This window comes from Arachis hypogaea, chromosome 2, assembly GCF_003086295.3.
Source record: "Arachis hypogaea cultivar Tifrunner chromosome 2, arahy.Tifrunner.gnm2.J5K5, whole genome shotgun sequence".
NCBI lineage: Eukaryota > Viridiplantae > Streptophyta > Magnoliopsida > Fabales > Fabaceae > Arachis > Arachis hypogaea.
Window position 1 is genome coordinate 92250790 of NC_092037.1, and position 21204 is coordinate 92271993.

Genomic DNA, 21204 nt, shown 5'->3' on the forward strand with positions numbered 1-21204 from the left:
AGAATGGAAAAGAGGAACATGCCAAGAAAGAAAGAAACACCAAGGATAGCAGAGGTAGTGGTGGAGCTCCTCGGACAGCAGAGGAAGTGGAGCAGGATGAAGAAAGGACTGCATGCCATCAAGGACCACTCCAACGGGCAGCAAGGAAAAACAGAGAGGATGAAGCTACAATGAAGCTAAGAAGATATATAGCAAGCTTCAATCCACATTTAGGGCTAAGGAAGAGAGCACACATATTCAGAGCATCATCTCTAACTTAGAGCTGAAATCTCTTTCTTCTACTCAAGCTTAATTCTGATTTTAAGTTATGGCTGTCTTGCATTATTTTCTGTTTTGAAAAAGGCAATTGTGTGAGGATCAAAAGCCAAGAGAGAAAAGGCAAGAGTGATGCAAAATAGCCACAGACTTCTGATGTAATTTGGGTTTATGAACTAGGATTAGTTCCCCTTGCCAAGTTGGGTTAGCACTTGGTGAGAGTTGAATCTGTGTAGATTCCCCTTTCAAGTTGGGATAGCACTTTGGGGTTGCTAAGCTTTGGTGTATAAAGCTTAGGGGTAGATACTAGTTGGATTAGGAATTAATTCAATAGTATTGGTGAATGTAATCTGAGAATTATAGTGAAATTCCACCATAGTTTGTGGTGGGGACTGGATGTAGGATTCATGACACTAAGAATCCGAACCAGGATACATGCTGGCCCCTTTCTCCTCTTCTCTCCTTTTTTAATGTTCTGCGTATGAGACTATTTCAAATAATCTCCTGCAACTCGAGCAACAGCAAAAACAGAACAAGAAAATTTGAGTTTTTAACCAACTTGATTCAACCCCCCCTTCTCAAGTTCAACTAGAACCATCAGTAAAATATAAGGTCTTGGGAAAGACAGAGACAATCCTAGAACTTCGACACTCAAATTTAAAACTTAAAAATTTTAAAACGAAAACCGTAAGCAGGATATTTATCTAAGGTTATAAATCTTAACTAAACTTTGACTAAAATCCTCAATTCTCTGCCTTCCTCCAATCCTCCAAGACTCCAGTAGAACCACACAGATAAACAAAACAGACAAAGACAAACACAAGTAAAGTATAATTATTGCAGGTAGCAAGTATGGCAGATAAGCACAGTGATTCACAAAGACAAACCCAAATAATGCACAAGCAAGCAAAACATACAAATGCATATGATGCATGTCTGCCCTATGGCTAATGAACTCATTTGTTGGTTATACAACCAACCCGACATGTCCAGTAGTTAACCTGGGTATTGTCTCTCTGTTGTGAATAAATATCTCAGCACATCGGCTGACCATTAGAAGGAGAGTGCCCTGTCACCATTAGATGGATTACGTACTCTGTCACCATTAGAGAAATTAGTACCCTGTCACCATTAGAGGGAATAGGTGCCCTGTCACCCTTACAACTAGAGAGAGAAAACACAGACATAATCATTAACATACTCATCATTAACATCCTCAATCATGCCTCATTTATTTGTTCATCATTTTCATTATCTCATCAAATCAATTTTTACCTCTTTCAACTCTTCGGATACCAATTCTATTTTTCCCACTCACTAACCCTTACTTCGTAACCCAAAACCTTTACTAATAGACCTTAAACAGAGTTTTTAGATGTTTGAAAAATCAGAGGACTGATCAATAATTCAAAGGTAGTGAATTTTTATCAAAACAGTAGTTTCAGAGGTTTACAAATTTGCCGAAAAGGTCAAACAGTAAAAAATAGAAATTTAGTGTAAAACAGAATGGTATACGTATGCACCAAGGTGTGCATACGCACGTAACAACAAGCCTTCCCGTGCTTGTACATACACACACTTGCAAAATTCTCAAGGGGCACGTATGCACACACCTCGTGCATATGCACGAGTTAAAACACACACCAGAAATCCTGATTCTCTGCACTTAGAAAATTTTCAGTTTTTAGTAGGCAACTTTTAGCATCTATAACTTCCTCTACAAAATTCCAATTTCCACAAACTTTAAACCATTTTAAATCTCTTGAAACTCTCTTTAATTTGAATCAAAATTCATTAAAATCCGAAATTCGAAGCTCAAGTTATGGACCGCTGAAGTTTATTAAAAATCTATTTTTACCAAAAGAGTTCAAAACTTCTATTTTCCAAATTTTCATTTTCAAACCAAAGTTCATCAACCCAAATTCTATACAAAATCCTTCCATACCCTTTTTACCCCTTTCTCAACATATAAATATAAAATTCTATCAATTTTAAAACAATAACTTTATAATCAAACATCTTTTATGCATAATTCAACAATATATCACTATCATCATTCATACAAGCATCATCCTCATAATTCAATATCACCATACATCATCAAACTTCTTATCATCAATACTTACCATCTCAACAATACATTCCCACACCTTCCAACTCTAATATACTCATTATTCAACAATTGCATATACATACATACCACTCATCAAATTCTCAATTTATCACTATCATTATTCACAATCATCCATATTCAATCATCATATGTTTCAATCCTTCACTCAACAATTCTAAGTTTTCACAAAATATTATATATTACATACGAAAAACCAAGATCATATCTTGGCCGATTTCTCCCTATGCCAAAAACACCTCAAATTGGCAAAATCACAAGACTCCACCACCAAATATGTAGTACCCAAAGCTTAATCAAGCTCTCAATCTCCTCAAATGTATTCTAAAATCACATATACACTACCTAGTATATATTACCACATTCATATACACAAACTTAATGCTCAACCACAATTAATCAAGAAATTCACTAAGATTTGAGAAACCTTACCCGTGCCTCAAGAGAACAAAATCCGCTAATCCTCCAAGCTTAATTTGAGCCTAAACACTAAGACATCAAGTTTTAACAACAAAACTCTCACATTTTTTAAAATTAAGGAGAAATGAGGGTCTGAGATGAAAACGAAGTTCCTTACCAAAATTAGTTATCGAACTTTATAGAGCTCGATGCGGTGGGCACGTGATTGCAAACGGTGTGAAAATCGAAAATCGAAGTTGGAAGATATAAGAGATTGAAGTTGAATGGAAATTTGAGTTAGGGTTCCATGAACTTCTTTCCCTCTTCAGCATTCCTTGCTGAATGAATGAGGAAGAAGGAGAGTTCATTAAGTGTATTGGGTTTTGTTGGTTGGGTCTTGGGTCCGGTTTAGGCTCAGTTCGATTGGTTCGATACGTTCGGTCTAATTTTAGGCCAAAATCTTTAAAATTAGTGTCGAAATTCATGTTTTAGTTATTTCTACCCCCATTAAACCATAAAATTCAACTTCATAATTTCTTGGATTAATAATTAATTTATTAGGTAATTATTCACTAATTACGCAGGATTTACAATAAAGGGCTAAAAGCTTTAGGTGATGATCATTTGTGTTGGACCGATAATAGAAGTGAATTGTATGATGTTTCCTCGGGTTATCAAATAGCGTATAGGTTTAGGCATTCCCATATTTCCTTGTGCCCTCAAATGATGCAAAATAGTAATCTGTGGAGATCAATATGGAGATTGAAAGTTCTCTCATGCCCTTCATCAGTATCAACTTGGCATTGTGCCCCTATGAATCTAGATGAACCGATCCTAGCTTTCTCGGGCTTTGTACATTAGTGGATTAGGAAACTTGAAGATGCTAGAATAAGTTGAAAGGTATCAGTTCCAGACTTGAAGGGAAGAGCAGGGGAGAGCAGAGATTGAAGAAGAGAAATTGAAGAGAGAGAGAGAGAGAGAGAGAGAGAGAGACTTTCTATTCAGATTTTGTTAAAGTTTAACATGGGTTATAATTGCAACAACACTGTAACTAACACATACATCTGGTTATATAAGCTGAGCCTAGTGACAGCTTGCAACTAATTCTAATATGAGAGAGAGAGTGTATAACTAACTTTGCTGACTTAGCTTGGCTTAACTAACTTAGCAACTATTTCAGTTTCATCTCAATCACTACTCTATCATGCACCCTGCTATCTGATTTCATTGTGTTGCTCAACACTTGCTCCATCATACACTCTGCTGCTGAGGTCTTTAGTTTTGCTGCTATTCTGCAAAACTCCTTCATTACTAGGTATGGCTGGCTCATGAACTGTTCCTGCTGCCCCTTCAGCAGTGGCACTGTACAACAAATTTTGCTCAATATTCAACCTTGCTCTAGCACTTCTAAACATTCCAGAGGCAATTGCCTTTGTCAAAATGTCTGCCAACTAAACAGATCCTAGAACATGGCTGACTTGTATTACTTTATTCACTACATAGTCCCTCACAAAATGAAGATCAGTTTCAAAGTGTTTAGACTTTGAATGCAGGATGAGGTTGGCTGCCAAAAGCACAAAACTCAGGTTATTGTAGTATATGGTGGGAGTAGAAGCTGTGACCCTTAGCTCACTTAGCAGGTTCTTGATCCATATAAGTTCTGCAACTAGATCCGCCATAGCTCTATATTCAGCCTCTGTGCTTGACCTGGATACCACAGATTGCTTCTTAAAAGACCAGGACACCAAGTTTCTTCCTAAGAAGACACACATACCACCAATTGATTTCCTGTCATCTGGGTCTCCTCCCCAATCCGAATCACAGTAGGCTGTGATGTTCAACAAGTCATTCTTGTGGAGATGTAGCCCATATTTGATTGTTTCACTTGCATACCTGAAGATTCTTTTAACAAGTTTCCAATGCGATTCCAACGAGTCTTGCATGAACTGTGAGAGTTTGCTTATAGCATAGGCGAGTTCTGGTCTTGTAATGGTGAGATACTGAAGACTTCCTACCACTAAATGATAAAGTGCTGGTTCATCAAACCTGTCACCACCAAACTGAGATATTTTCAGTGATGATGGGAGAGGTATTTTACAAGGCTTATAGCCTGTCATACCTGCCTTTCCTAGTAAATCATTATCGTATTTCTCTTGGCTGAGTAGCAGTCCACCACCCTTAGTCTTGCTAACCTGAATGCCTAGAAAATAATGAAGACCCCCCATATCCTTGAGTGCAAACTTGCAATTCAGCTGGTTCACTACAACCGTCATAGCACTTGTTGAGCTTCCAGTGATGATCATATCATCTACATACACAAGCACAAAGGTGGTAGCATTGGTATCAAACTTGGTGAAGACTGAAACATCAGAGGTTGTGGCAGTGAATCCAAGCTGAAGCAATTATGCAAAGCTGTAGATAGTTTATGATACCAGGCCCTCGCTGCCTGTTTCAGGCCATACAACACCTTGGTAAGTTTGCAGACCAGCTTCCCATCACCCTCCACATAACCCTGTGGCTGTCGCATATAGGGGGTGGCAGGAGTACCCGAACCCGCGAGTATCTGACCCGCCCCAACCTGGTCGGGGCAGGTTTAAACCCGACCCGAAGCGGGGCGGGTTTTGATCGGGACGGGTGAAAGAGCGGGGCGGGGCGGGGTCGGGGTTAGGATAAACCCGCCCCTACCCGCCCCGGAGTACATATATATATATATATATATATATATATATGTATATATATATATACCATTTTAAGTTTTTAGGGTTTCTATTTTCTAATCCTCACAGCCACCAGCCCTCATTTACGCGTTTCTCTTCAGCCCCAAAGAACCTTAGCAAAGAAGACTGAAGAGGGAAGGAAAGTCACTTCCTCTTCTCCCCAGTGAACCTCAGATCTAGTGACCTTCACTGTGCCATCGAGCCTTCCGCCGAGCTTGTCACCGTCGCTGCGCTGCCGTCCTGCCGAGCCCGTCGCGGACTCGCTCCTGCTGCGCTGTCGTCCTGTTGGCGCCGTGTCGTCGCCCTGCTGAACGCTCGAATTTACTCATCGTTGGCTCGTTGCTGCACAACCGAAGCTACTGAGTGAACCCCTCTTTCTCACCGTCTTCCTCCAAGTGGTAAGTTTTCCTGACTCTGCGTTGCCCTTTTTGATCAGATTAAATCAATATCCAAGTCCAAGAAGTTTAATACGTATGAATCATGAAATATATATATGAGATAAAATATAGAAAATTAATTTTTGTAACTAGTTAAGTACCCAATTTTTTTTCATCACAATTCACAGATTGCATACCATTGCTTAGATGAAGACTTTTTTCTTCACAGTATGTGTATTAGGGTATTGCTTGCCAAATTAATGCTAGAGTTTGTCTTCACAGTAGTTGTAGCTTTAATTATTTTTAATTTCATAGTTTTGGTTAGAATTTGAGTAGTTAGAGTTTTTACTGTTTTCTCTTGTGATTGAGGTATTGCTTGCCAAATTAATGCTAGAGTTTGCCTTCAAAATATTTTCATACAATTGCTTGCCAAATTAATGCTAGACTTTGCCTTGTCCATTTCTTTGGGTTCTCAAGAATAAAAAAAAAATCCCTAATGGCTAATGAGTCAAATAATAACAAACTTGGAGTTCTATAATTGAAGGGTTTTTGAGTCATTGTGGTTGGAGTTCTGTAATTGAGTCTCTTGAATTTGGTTGTCCACTTTTTTAATCCCCTTCCAAGGCATTGAGAACTATGATGTTCCAAGAGGAAGGAAAGAGTTGTAGAAGGCATGCAGAGGAGAAGAAGAGCAAGATATTTGGGAACATGGAGATTCAACAAAAATACATTGATGACTTTGTTGATTATATGCAAATTCATAGACCTATTAAGAATAATTAATTAAATAAAGATCAGCTCTCATTAAGAGATTCTTTTTGTATGTTATCCTTCTGCTTGTGTCATAAAGCATTAGCTATTAAGGTGTGAATTATGTCATGCTTTATTTTTAAGATATAAGATTTATTTGGAGTTCTAAAATAAGCAAAGTGTATGTATTTTTTTTAACAATGTATGCAATTTCATATTCTACTCAATTTTGTTGAAATAATACTTAAATATTATATTAGAATTTGTGCTTCAATTTAAATTCGACATTTATCTTTATAATTTTTTTTTATTTGCGTAACATCTATAAATAAATAATACTCTTATATCAAATAAGATACATAGTAGATACATAGTAAACACAGAACCCCTTTTTTCTAATTTCTTCTATTTCTAACCATTTTAACCTTTCCTAGCAAGCATTATAAGTGGAATCCATTTTAACCTTTTATACCATTTTAACCTTTCCTACCATGTTATCCTTTTACACTGCTGCATTTTGGTCAATAACTTAGATACCAAATTATTTTTATTTTTAGTTAGTAGGTGTGTGTCTTTGAATGGGATGTGGGTTTCACATTCTAACCACTGCAAATTAAAGAAAACAGAGCTGTTACCACTTACTAGATTTGTTTATGCATTTTCATTTAATGCCATTTACTCAACTTGTTATATGATTTGTGTTCAGTTCATATACTATGTCATTTACTTTAATGCATTTTCCTTTAATGCCACTTACTAGATTTGTTTATACATTTTCCTTTATGCATTTTTCTTTAATTCCTTTAATGCCATTTACTATGTCAATTTGTGTTCAGTTCATATAATGAAAATACGTTATATGATTTGTGTTTTTAATGTAGGTTTGTTAAGATAATTTCATGGCTAGTAATGTTAGAGAAGACACACAAAGTAATAATGTTCCTACCGATAATAAAGTTAAAGTTTAGAGTAATGCTAATCAAACTTCAGAAACTCCACAACCAACAGATAATAATGCCTCAAATCCTGTTGAAGGTGACAATAAGGCTAATGTTAAGAGTGCTTATTGGGAGTATTTTGATCGTTTAAAAGTTAAAGGTGAATGGAAGGCAAAATGCAAATTTTGCAAGAGTGTGCTTAGTGCAAATCCGAAGAATGGTACTAAGTCATTGAGAAACCATGTGGACCGCTATTGTAAGAGAATAAAAGTGGTGAACTCAAGGCAATCATCAATTGTTGAATCACTAGCAAAACAAGCACATGTCCAAAAAGTAAATGAAGATGGCTTTGTGTTTGATCCTTCAAAAACAAGAAAGTGTGTCGCTGAAATGATTGTCCTGCATGAATATCCTTTGAGTTGTGTGGACCACCATGGACTGAGGCGATTGGTTGCATCAATGCAACCAACATTTAAAATGCCTAGTCGCAACACGATTAGGAAAGACATCTTGAAGATGTTTGGGGATGAGAAGCTGAAGCTAACTCTTCAACTAGATGAAAATGATAGCAGAGTTGCAATAACTAGCGACATGTGGACTTCCAATCAAGAAAAAGGTTACATGGTTGTCACAGCTCACTATATCGATAGTTCGTGGAAGTTGCAAATGCGCCTATTGAGGTACTTCATAAACTTCATAAACTTCTATATATTGTGTTGTCTTTGTATGTTGACATCTAAAATGCATGCATGTTTGTTTTATTTTTCAGCTTTTGTTATGTTCCTTGTCCCCATACAAGTGAAGTTCTTACTCAAACATTGATTAAAATATTGTTGGAATGGAATGTTGATAGAAAATTGTCTACTGTTACATTGGATAATTGTTCAACTAATGATGCTATGATAGATGAATTGTTGGGGCAGCTAGATTCTTCATTCTTGATGTTGGGGGTAAATTGTTGCATATGCGTTATTGTGCTCATATATTGAATTTGATTGTGAAGGATGGTTTGAGTATAGTTAAGAAAAGTATTGAAAAATTCGTAGTAGTGTATTGTATTGGACTGCAACGCAGAAAAGGAACGAAACTTTTGTGAGTTGGTGTACTAAAACAGGGATTCCATTTACTAAGAAATTGGTTCTTGATTGTCCGACTAGGTGGAACTCAACTTATTTGATGTTAGACACTGCATTGTTGTATAGAGCTGTCTTTCCTAGGTTAAGACAAAAGGAACCCCAATATAAAAATGTGCCAAGTAATGAAGAGTGGGAACTTGCCAAAGAAATATGTGATAGATTGAAGTTGTTTTATGATGTTACTCAATTATTTTCTGGTTCTAAATTTCCGACTGCCAATCTTTATTTTACTCTGGTTTGTAAAATAAAAGTCTCATTGGATGAATGGCAACTTTCTAGTAATTCTTTAATTGCTAATATGGCATCTAGTATGAAGAAGAAATTTGAGAAGTATTAGGATGAGATTCATGGCATTATGGGTGTTGCTGCTGTTTTAGATCCTAGGTACAAGATGGTTGGGGTTGAATTTCAATTTGGAAAAATGTATCCAGATCCAATAGAATGTTTTAAGCAAGTTGACAGAATTCATCAGTTGTGTAATGAGTTGGTTAATGAATACAATCAAAAAATGAGTTCTGATGTGTCACATGGTTGTACAAAAGAAGTTTATGAAAGTGGAAATACAAGCATATTTGGGGGTGATGATTATATGGTGTATCTTAAAAGAAGAAAGATGACAAGGAGTTCATGTGTGAATGTTGAGTTTGATCATTATCTTAGGAGAAAATTCATCCTCCAAAGATCCTAACTTTAATGTTTTGAAATTGTGGAAGAATAATCAAATGAAATTTAAAGTTTTGGCAAAAATAGCCAAGGATATATATGTCATTCCGGTATCCACTGTTGCTTCTGAATCTGCTTTTAGTACAAGTGGTCGTGTGATTTCTCCTCATCGCGGAAAGCTCAAAGAAAGCATAATTGAAGCTTTAAAGTGTGGCCAAAGTTGGTTGTGGGCAGCTTTAGGGAATAAAGGTGACATATTAATTAATATTCATTTATGTTAATTTTTTACATAATAGTAATTACTTTATTAATTGCTATCTCTTTTGATGTTTAGGTTTAAATCTTGATCTTCAAACCTTGAATGATGATGAAGATGTGGAAAGTTATCAAGAATAAGGATTGAAGACTTTTTAATATTTTAATGATGTAATTTCTTTATGTTTGTATTTTAATTTAGTTATTTGACATTGTATGGACTTTTTTAAATTTCAAGTTATTTGATATTGTATGAATCTTATGTTTGTATTTCAATTTAGTTATAAATTTTAAGTTTGTATCTTAATTTATATATAAATGTATAAAAATTAAAAATGTCATTTAATTTTTATAGGGGTGGGTAGGGCGGGGCGGGTACCCGTGGGGCGGGTTAGGGTATAGTCGCCTACTACCCACAGGTAGGGGTGGGGCGTGTAGTAGTGGAATGCAAGGAGGGCGGGGCGGGGTCGGGTAGGGCAAAAACCCGCCCCTACCCACCCCACTGCCACCCCTAGTCGCATATACACATCTTCAAATAACTCTCCATGCAAAAATGCATTGTTGACATCCAATTGTCTAATTGACCAATTGTTTGCCAATGCAAGTGTCAAGACTACCCTGATTGAAGTTGGTTTAACTACCGGACTGTAGGTCTCTGTGAAATCGAACCCAGGCCTTTGAGAGAATCCTTGAGCGACCAGCCTGGCCTTGTACTTCTGTAGTGTGCTGTCAAAGTTATACTTGACTCTAAAGACCCACTTGCTGCCAATAACTTCTCGGTTCTCTGGTAAAGGTACAAGCTGCCATGTATTGTTCTTAAGCAGGGCTTGATATTCATTGTCCATAGCTCCTTTCCATTTCAGGTGAACCATGGCCTCTCTCAGTGACTGTGGCTCTATTGCAGCATGATAAACCTTTGGTCGAAGACTGTCAATCTTGCTTCGGGTGATCATAGGGTGTATATTTTGAGTACTAGGCACAGGTTCACAACTCAGAAGAACAGTTTCTAGAGCTGAGATTGGGACTGGGATAGGTGTGGCTGAGGGCGCTCTCTGAGAGAAGAGGAGTGAAGATGCAGTGGGAGGAATTGAGGCTGGGGATGAAGCTGAAGGTGAGTGGCAGGTGATAGAAGCTTGAGAACAGGGTTGAGAAGAGTGTTGAAAAGCTTCTGAATGACTTGTGACATGTGATGGAGGCAGGGATCTCGGTGAGGAGTGAGTGGTTTGAGTTTGTGGAGGTAGGTGAGGGCTGGGAATCAATGGAATGGCTGGCATTGGTGTAATTGTCTCAGACTTGTTCTGCTCATCAATGACATTCATGAGATGTTTTCCAGTTTTGAAGGGAAACTGCACTTCATTGAACACTACATTTTGTGTGATCACCACTTTTTCTTCTGGTGCAAGACATTTTTATCCTTTGTGAGCAGTACCATATCCTAAGAACACACAGGGTGCAAATCGAAATTCAAGCTTGTGACGATTGAACGGTCGCAAGTGAGGGAAGCAGAGGCAGCCAAATACCCATAGACAGCTGTAGTCTGGCTTCTTATCAAGGAGATTCTCTGTTGGAGATATGTTTTCTAAGGTTGGTGTTGGTAGAACATTGATCAGTTCCAAACTTGAAGGGAAGAGCAGGGGAGAACAGAGATCGAAGAAGAAGAGAAATTGAAGAGAGAGAGAGAGAAAGAGACTTTCTATTTAGATTTTTGTAAAGTTGAACAAGGGTTATTGATAAACCACTATTTTATGGTTTATCTTGTGCTCAATTGAGTGGTTTTTATCAACTCTTTACTCACTTATTCATACAATTCGCATGTTTTACATTTTCTTTCCTGATTTTGTGCTATGATTGAAAACATGCTTCTTTGATCTTATATTTGCTTATTATTAATTCTCTCTTATTACCATTAGATGCCTTGATATGTGTGTTAAGTGTTTTCAGATATTATAGGGCAGGAATGGCTTGGAGGATGGAAAGGAAGCATGCAAAAGTCGAAGGAATACAAGAAGTTGAAGAAGTTGTTAAGCTGTCCAGCCTGACCTCTTCGCACTCAAACGGCTATAACTTTAGCTACAGAAGTCCAAACGACACAGTTTCAGTTGCGTTGGAAAGCTAACGTCAAGGGCTTCGATTTGATATATAATATCCCATAGTTTCCCTGACGCTAGGTGATGCGAACGCGTGATCCACGCGGATGCATCGCATCTGCGAACTTCAACCCGCGCGGCCGCGTGGGCGACGCCTCCGCGTCACTTGGCCGCGACCTGTACGGACCAGAAAGCGTTGAAAGTGACTTCTGGGCTGTTTTTGACCCAATTTTCGGCCCAGAGAATACAGATTAGAGGCTATAAAGTGGGGGAATGCATCCATTCATCACCATGCTTTCATAATTCACTTTCCATGATTTAGATTTAGTTTTGAGAGAGGTTCTCTCCTCTCTCTCTCTCTCTTTAGGATTAGGATTTAGTTTTAGGATTTTATTTGCTTCAAGGATTATCTTTTTACCAGGTTCAATGTTCTTTTGCTTGACAGTTATCTCTTATTTTCAGATACCATTAATGCTTGCTTGTATTAGTTATGTTGCCTATTTGGCTTATGCTACATTCATGTTATGATTTTCTTATTTAAATATTTCAGTTCAATATTGCTCTTTTTATTCATGTTATTGATCATTCCCAATCTGAAGATATTCTTATTCCGGTAGATTTAATTTCCTTCCCTTTTGGTCTTGGTTAAAAAATCAGTAACTCATGAGTTATCTTAGCTCAACATAATTGATAACTGTTATCTTGCTAATTGAACTGAACTTCAATAATCCCAACATTTTCTTAGGAAATAAATAGGATTCGAAGGTCTAACTAATTAGTCCCTTAACTTTCCTTTGCTTTAGCAAAGGTTAACTAAGTGGAATTAAGATTCAACTTTCATTATTATTGATAAGAATAACTAAGTCTGGACTTCCAATTTCTCATACCTTGCCAAAAATTTACTTTACAGTATTTATTTATTTTAATTGTCATTTAAATTACTTGTCATACTTCTTCCTTAATTCCAAAACCCCCAATTTTACCTTTTTCATAGCCAATAATAAGAACATACCTCCCTGCAATTCCTTGAGAAGACGACCCGAGGTTTGAATACTCGGTTATCAATTTCAAAGGGGTTTGTTACTTGTGACAACCAAAACGTTTGCACGAAGGAATTTCTGTTGGTTTAGAATCTATATCTACAACACGACTATTTTTATAAAATTCTTTACTAACAAAAATCCTAACGTCAGTTATAATTGCAACAACACTATAACTAACACATACAGCTGATTATATAAACTGAGCCTAGTGACACCTTACAACTAATTTTAATCTGAAAGAGAGTGAATAACTAACTTTATTGACTCAGTTTGACTTAACTAATTTAGCAACTAATTCAGTTTCACCTCAATCACTACTCTATCACAGCTAATGAAAGAAAGAGGAAGATAGAGTATATTGCAATTCTTTGCTCGGACTTATAGAAAAGAAGAAATGAATTTATCTTTGAGCAACAAGAGAGACCGATTATGGAAATTGTAGAGTCTACTAGCAAGTTACAGCAAGAAATGGTGAGAGCTATTCCAACTACTAATTTAGTGATACAACTCTGTTTCTTCTCTTTTTCTCCTTTATAAGTATTTGTCTTTTTTTTTTTTTCCAATGATAGGTGTTGTTTGGGAGACCCGCTCTTATTTTATTTAGCCTTATAATAAACCTTTGTATTTCTTGTCATTTCAAGTAATGTAATTTTACTCTTTTGGAAAAAAAAAAAAAACTCCTACTTTTAAGGAATTATTATTATTTTTATTTAATTTAAGTACTCACTTTTGCGGATTTTTTATTTTTATAAATTAAATAAATGTAATAATTACCGAAATAAATATCCCTCTCTTATTTCGTTTATATTTTATATATATCTCATTTATAATGTAAATGAGACAAGACAGATAGACACAAAACATGTATATTTTGTTTAAAACAATTATTTACATAAACAAACATAAAACTATTATTTACATAAACAATTAGTTAAGTTTGTGCAAAATAAGCAAACAAAAGGCCTAAACTATTAGATTTCCATTGCCGAAAACTCTATTTATGCCTCGTCAAGATATTAAAGCCTCTTTTGCTGGAGCTTTTTTTGATTTCACCTCGCGGAATATGTTCTCCAAAATTGCGTTTATTTCTGAAAATAGGATAAAATAAGACATTGAAAAAAGATATAAAAAACAGAGACACAAAATTTTATGTTCTTATATCTGTGATAAATTAGAACAAATTTTAAAAATTTAATTTATTTTTATTTTTTTCATTTAAAAAAATTGAGACGAATAATATAATAATAAAAAATTAATTATAAAAAATTAATAAAAATAATAAAAAAATAAAAAATAAATTGTGTCTCTTGTTAGTATTTTTATATTATTCCTGTCAAAATAAACACAAAATATACTATTTCAATATTTTTAAATATATTATCTCTATTTATTTTTTTTATCAAATATAATTTTATATCTTTGTATTTCTGTTTCTGTTCTATCTCTATAAATAAACGCAACTTAAGTGGCTGAAGCCCACTTTCCACCTTCTTGAAGTGACACTCGACCTTTTGTACAATAATTATACCAAAAGCCTCCTTTCAAATTGTTCCATGCTAAAAACCTCCTCTTTTCAACAGTTGAAACCCAGAGTAGCTAGTTTCAAATGATTTTGGTTATAGTGCAAGGGTCAACAACGGTCAGCCCAAGAGTGCCACTTGAATTTTCTTTTAATTTGTTCATATAAATGACACTCCAATGTATAAATATTTATGATTATATTATTTGTACACCAAAATTAATTATTAAAATTAATTATAAATATAAAATATATATTAGAATATAAATATTATTAAAAATAAATTAAACTACACACATATTTATATATAAATATACTGATAACTGATTTTAATATACGAAATAGTATTTTTAAAATATTTATTTCTTGCTAGAGTGTCTTATGTGAGATTAAGGCTAAATTACAATTAATAATTATAATAATACAAGTACAACAATTCACAATAACAACATATACTGCTCAAAGCAAATTTAAAAAAAAATGCCCTTTTGGTATCATGGGTTTAGTCTGGGCATGTGTAATAGGAAGAAAAACAAAACCGTTGGCATAGAGAAAGACAAACAAATAAAACATAAACAAAAAACAAAAATAAAAAACACTACCTTAATACTTTGTGAGGTAATCATCTATTTGAAATTGAATGGTTTCAACTCTAAAAACAAAATATAGTATACTAGTTTGCCAAAACTTGAAATCTAATTAACTTGATGAATGTGATATTTTACCATACATTAAGTTTATCCTTATTTATTACTTAATTTATTTTACTTAAACTTATCATTATTATTTTAAGGCTAAAAGAATAGAATATGGTTTCCAAATCAGTAAAATTCTACAAAATGGTCCAATGGTTCATATGCGTGCTTTCATATACTCCATCTCCTTCTAGTTATTCCCCTATGAATTGTGAATAGCGATTTTGGGGAGCAAATCACCAATACCATTTTTTCCATACAAATCATATATAAATTTTAATAATATTAAAAAGACAAAAAAATTAAAATTTGTCTTATTTAATATTTATTAATTATTATAATAATTAATAAAATATTAAGTAAGACAAATTATGATTATTTTTACTAAATTTTTTTTATTATCAAACATTTTCGTATAAATTTAAGACATACTCAAATATTATTAGGTCAAATTCTTCAACTCATCAACTCACTTTGGTCTCCTAAATTCCTCCTAAATCCATTGCTTATAAATTCTTCCTCTTATTCCTCCTCCTATACTCTCCTCACCCCACCATTACTACTACTACTATATCAATCAATAGAACTATACACTATAATAAAACAGAAAAAAAGATGATCACCCAAAAAACCCTTACTCTTTTCTTCTTTCTTCTCCTCTCTTTCTACACCTTCACTTCCTCAGCCACCATAGAAGCCGAACCCGCTTTCGGAAACCCTATCGACCGAAAATTACAAGAACGAACACTATCCCACTTCAGATTCTATTGGCAAGACATAGTTGGAGGACCAAACGCAACTTCAATCCCAATAGTTCAACCAATTCCAAAGTTCAACACAAGTTCCAGCTTTGGCTTGGTTAGGGTAATAGACAATGCTTTAACCATAGGCCCAAACTTAACCTCCAAGGTTATTGGAAGAGCTCAGGGTTTCTATGTCTCGGTTTCGGAAACAGAGCTTGATCTTTTAATGGTGGAAAGCTTTGTATTCTATGAAGGGAGGTACAATGGAAGCACCATTGATATTGTTGGAAGGAACGTTGCTTTGAATAAAGTGAGGGAGATTCCAGTTGTTGGTGGAAGTGGGGTTTTTAGGTTTGCAAAAGGGTATGCTGAATTGAGGACTTTGAAATTTGATGCGGCTTCTGGGGATACTCTTGTTCAGTACGATGTTTTTGTTTATCATCATTGATGATGATTCATGCATTTTTTCCATGTTCTTGCTTTGTGTTTTTGATTATTATGGTTGATTGGTAATAAAAGTTGCTCTTGTGACTTGTGAGCGAGTTCTTTTAGGCTCAATAATCAAGAATATAAAAGTTTTTTGCATTTTAATTTATTTAATTTTGCAATTTCACACATCCTTTATTATCATCAATTTATTTGTATCTAGCTAAATTATTATTTTTGGAAACGCAATTTCCAACAAATCTATAAACATATAGTGATTATAGTCATTTACATTTTTGACATTAATATGCGAAGTTCGATAAACATTTAATTTAATTTCGCACATATTTTCTTATTAGCTTTCCCTCTTTTGATAAGTTCATGTGTGAACGGGAAATTAAATATGATTTGAACATATTTTTATAAACAATTATGGACCAAGGAAGTCTATGCATTTTTCTTTTATGTATGTATTTTCTCTATTTATTCATCTTTATTATAAAAATATTTTAGAAGGGTACACTATCAAAATTGTCACCAATTTTTTAAAATATTAATAAAAATACATCTCACTTTTATTAATGATAAATATATCTTTAAAATATTTTAAAATACAACAAAAATTAAATATTCAACTTTAAATATGTATTTTCAAAAAGTGATAATATATATATAAGTATTGAATTTTGATCCTATTTTTTAATTAAAAAAATAAAATCTTTTATTATTAAAGTTTGGTGATTTGTTGCTAAATAATTTTTTTTACAATTTTTTATCGTTGGTCAAGAATATTTTTAAAAAATTAAAAGATTCTAAAGATTGAATTTTCAAAATAGTTATCCAAATATAATTACAAAATTTTAGTTAATTAAATGCATAAACAATTTGTTAAATTTCAAAATTTTTTGCCATTTCATAAAAAAAATAATATTAATTTTGATTTTTTTATAATAATATTTTAAGAATATTTTATCATTATTAAAAATAAAAATATTTTTATCAAGTTTATTAAAAAGAAACTTGTCCGCCGAAGCGTTTTACTGATGGGTTTAATAGAGAACTTATAGGTGCCTTGAAAATTATACAGTAATATTAAGGAAATAATAATTTAAAGTTATATTATTTAATTTAATATTTAAAACAATATATTTATTACATTTAATATTATGTATTTATTTTAAAAATAATTAATAAATATAAAATAAGATAATTTTAGACTGATTTAGACAAACTTTTATTTTTTCTAAATATTTTTGAAATTATATGCTCTTAGGATTATTCGATACCCTGTGAATTGTGATATTCAAATGGTTATGCTTTTATTCTTTTTCTTTTTAAACGGTGTTTGTCCTCTTTAATTTAACGTAACCAACTTTGTACCCATGTGTTTATTGTTAGTCTGTGTTATGTGTTATTATTATTGTTATTATGGCGTAGTGTTTGTTTTTTTTTATACCTATGATGCACGGATACTGCCACAAACACAGGACACGACACGATACGGGACACGTCGACACGCGAATTTTAAAATCTTATAAGACACGAGAACACACATTTATATAAAATATAAAGTATTTTTTAGATAAATCGTAATGATATTTTGATATTTTATTGATATTAAATTATAAATTAATTTTTTAATTATTTTTAATGTCTTATTTTAATTATATCAAGTATTTAAAATATTTTTTATTTTAATAAATAATAATATATACTATATCTAAATTTATTTAAAGAATATATGTTAAGAATAAGACTGGACACGCTGACACATGATGGTATTTAGGTGTGTCCAAGCGTGTCGGAGAAGAATTTTTTTACTTTTTATTAATACACAGATGGACACAGCAAACACGAGTATCGGTGAGTGTCGTGTCCGAAATGTGTCAGACATGCAGATACTAACTCAGCAAAGTGTCCATACTTTATAGTATTTTACTAAAAATAAAAAGACTCGAATTCACAACCTCTTAGATAAGTATAAAAAAATTATGTTATTTAAATTATAATTCATTTACATAGGATAATAGTGTTTGTTGTTAGTACGTCAATCTTAACTTGTTATAATAGTATTCAACTTTAATCTTATGCACACAAAGGTTGGCAAAGGGAGAATAAGAACAGATTTTTCATTTTTTGTCCTATCCCATCTCATTTTATTTTACAATAATTTATATAGAATATATCTCATTTTATTCGTAAAATAATAAAAAATTATACACTTACTTATTTTTGTTGGTATTTATTCTGTTTTTATTTATTTTTTTTAATTATTAAAATCTAATAATCAAAATTAAAATTTAAAATTTATATAACTATAATTATAACATAACATAAATTAAAATAAAATTTAAGAATGATACAACACCAAAGCTAAGCTGGATTCCATGCCAGCAAGAATTAAATTAAATTTACATTCTCTCCTCTTTTAAAGCTCCCTTCAAAGCTAAGCTTGGATCTGATGGAACTTTATAGATAGTATTGGATCCAACACCAAAGAATCATGGATCTTTCAATTTATGATTGCGTGTTGGTGGATATGAAAATGAAGATGCAAAAATTTTTTTTTTCTCCTTTCAAAAAACTGAACAATGCAATTGACGTGATGAAAGAATTTGAAGAATCTATAAATAAAGCTTTCAACAAAGAAAAATTATGAACTACACAGCCTAAAGGACAGAAGTGTGGGGAGTATATCACTGCCTTAAAGTAGCATGAAGCCTTGGTTTAAGAAAAATTATTGTCGAAACTAATTCAAAGAGCACCTATAAAGTTATCACCAACAGCAAAGGGATGAAAGAACACACATTCTGATGCTCTCATCAGAAGCATACATAGGCTAACACAATAGAATTGGTACATTTTTTTTAGACATATCTATAGAGAGCGAAATAGAGCAACAGATTGGTTGTCCAAAGAAAGCATCAAGCAACAAACAGTTTTCACTATGTAGATCTACCTATCCCAGAACTTAGAATGATCATTGATGATGATTGTAGAGGAGTCACCATAGCTCGTTTAGTATGTGAATCCAGTATTAGTATGTAATTTCTCTTGGGCTTTCTAAGCCACATTGAATATCAAGAAAAAATGCTAGCTAAGAAAAACCGAAAAAGTCTAGGAAGCCAATTATCATATAAGTTAATTTAAGTCAATCTCTTTTTATTTTTATTTTTAAAATTTTAAAAATTAGGATAGTTGGGTTTTTTTTTTTTTTTACAATGAACCTATTTTTGAATTAGTTAGCTCCACTTGACTACATTTGGGAATAACAAACGGATTAGTCCACCCCGCCTGCCTTGCTAAAAGTCTATCCCACCCCGTCTAATGAGATGGTCTCAGATTTCTACTCCCGTGGTAGGCTAAGCCTACCAATTTTTTTTTTTTTTTTATATTTTTAAACTATTAAATATTAAAAAATTAAATAATTTCATAATTTTTTCAAATAAAAAAAAATTAAATTCACAAAAACTAACATCTTTATAATTCTAAATATCTAATAAACATAATCATTAACAAAGTTTTTTGAAGTAAAATCATAGAATTAAGGCCCGACAAGTAGGGATGGCAACACCATCCGAACCCGCGGGTACCCACTCCACCCCTAGCCACTAATTACCCGCCCTGATGTGGGATGGATTTTTAGCGGGACGGGACGGGGCCGGGTTTAGGTACTATCCGCCTCGGTATATATATAATATATAATTTTAATATATAATATGTGTAATATATGTAAAATAATTAGTAAAATGATTGATAATATTGTATCATATTTAAAATTTTACTTTAGTTTATGTTATGCATGTGATGATGGTTATATAAATTTTAAAATTTTATTTAATTTATTAGATTTTAATAATTATAGGGACAGATTAGGGTTCAACTTTTTACTATCGCGGATAGGAGCGGGACAAATTTTATGCGGGTTATTGTAGGGCGGGGCGGAGTCGGGTAGAGCAAAATCCCATCTCTATCCGTCTCATCGCAACTCCTACCGGCAGGTAAGCCTGTCCCGCCCCATCAAAACCCGTGGATTAGGCGGTGCGAGTTAAGCGGACTTTTTTATCATATCGGTTTTAAATTTCTATTCCTACCCGCTTTTTTTAACGAGTTATGCGGACTGGCTCAACGAATTTCGATTCATTTGCCACCCCTAATTACACTCCTAATTAGTTTTCTAACAAAACTCAAATACTAATCTATTTCGTTTTATGACAAATTGGGGGTGGTGGGTTAGTTTGCCCAATATTTATATTTAAAAAAGTATTAAAATTAATTATAATTATTCAAATAAAAATAATAAATAAAAATTTAATCATAATTCGAACACAAATAAAAATAGTTAAATTATAATACTTATTTTTTACAATTCTTTTCTAAATTTTTAACTTCAATAAAATTGTTATCATAATATTAGTTCTTAAGTTATTATAAAAAATTAAAAAATATTAATTTTATGTTAATTTTTTAATAACAAATAATTTTAAAACAACTTTATATTACAACACAAATAAAAATATAATTTTGTGATAAAAAATAAATTAAATTATGTAATTTAGAAGATATATACATATAAGAGTATAAAATAAAATAAATGAATAAAGAAATAATAAAAAATAAAAAAACAAAAAATTTGTATTTAAAATCATCATATATATATATATATATATATATATATATATATATATATATATATATGAAACCACTCACATAAATATGTTTAAAATGTCTTTTCTTAAAGATGTTTTTTTAATAATTAAAATTCAACTTATATAATCGATCAAACTGTGTTATTTTTGTCAAAATTAGACGAAATAAATCAGTTTGATCGAAAAATCGATAAATTAAATCTTGAACTAATTTAAATTAATATTTTTTTATAAAAATGACTATAATATTTCTATTATATTTCTATTATATATTTTAAAAACTCTAAATCCTAATCTTTCTCTTCTCTATGTGCCATCATTGAATTAGAATTTAGAATTTTTAAAATTAATATATATAATAAGAATATTTTAGTGTTTTTTATAATAAAAATATTATAGTCATTTTTTATAAAAAAAATAT

The 21204-nt window shown here is 32.7% G+C and overlaps 2 protein-coding genes across 2 annotated transcripts; one reads left to right on the forward strand and one right to left on the reverse strand.

Moving 5' to 3' along the window:
- Positions 1 to 3999: 3999 nt before the first annotated feature.
- Positions 4000 to 5312, reverse strand: LOC112728174 (uncharacterized mitochondrial protein AtMg00810-like). The gene is made up of 3 exons (XM_025778214.1): positions 5271 to 5312; positions 4273 to 5178; positions 4000 to 4215 (listed from the first exon to the last, which is right to left on the reverse strand). The coding sequence occupies exons 1-3, from the start codon at positions 5310 to 5312 to the stop codon at positions 4000 to 4002; spliced, it is 1164 nt and encodes a 387-aa protein (XP_025633999.1).
- Positions 5313 to 15453: 10141 nt separating this feature from the next.
- Positions 15454 to 16193, forward strand: LOC112720027 (dirigent protein 22-like). Its single transcript, XM_025770827.3, has one exon. It carries the CDS (start codon positions 15581 to 15583, stop codon positions 16154 to 16156), a length of 576 nt encoding a protein of 191 aa, XP_025626612.1. The 5' UTR covers positions 15454 to 15580; the 3' UTR covers positions 16157 to 16193.
- The last annotated feature ends 5011 nt before the right edge of the window (positions 16194 to 21204 follow it).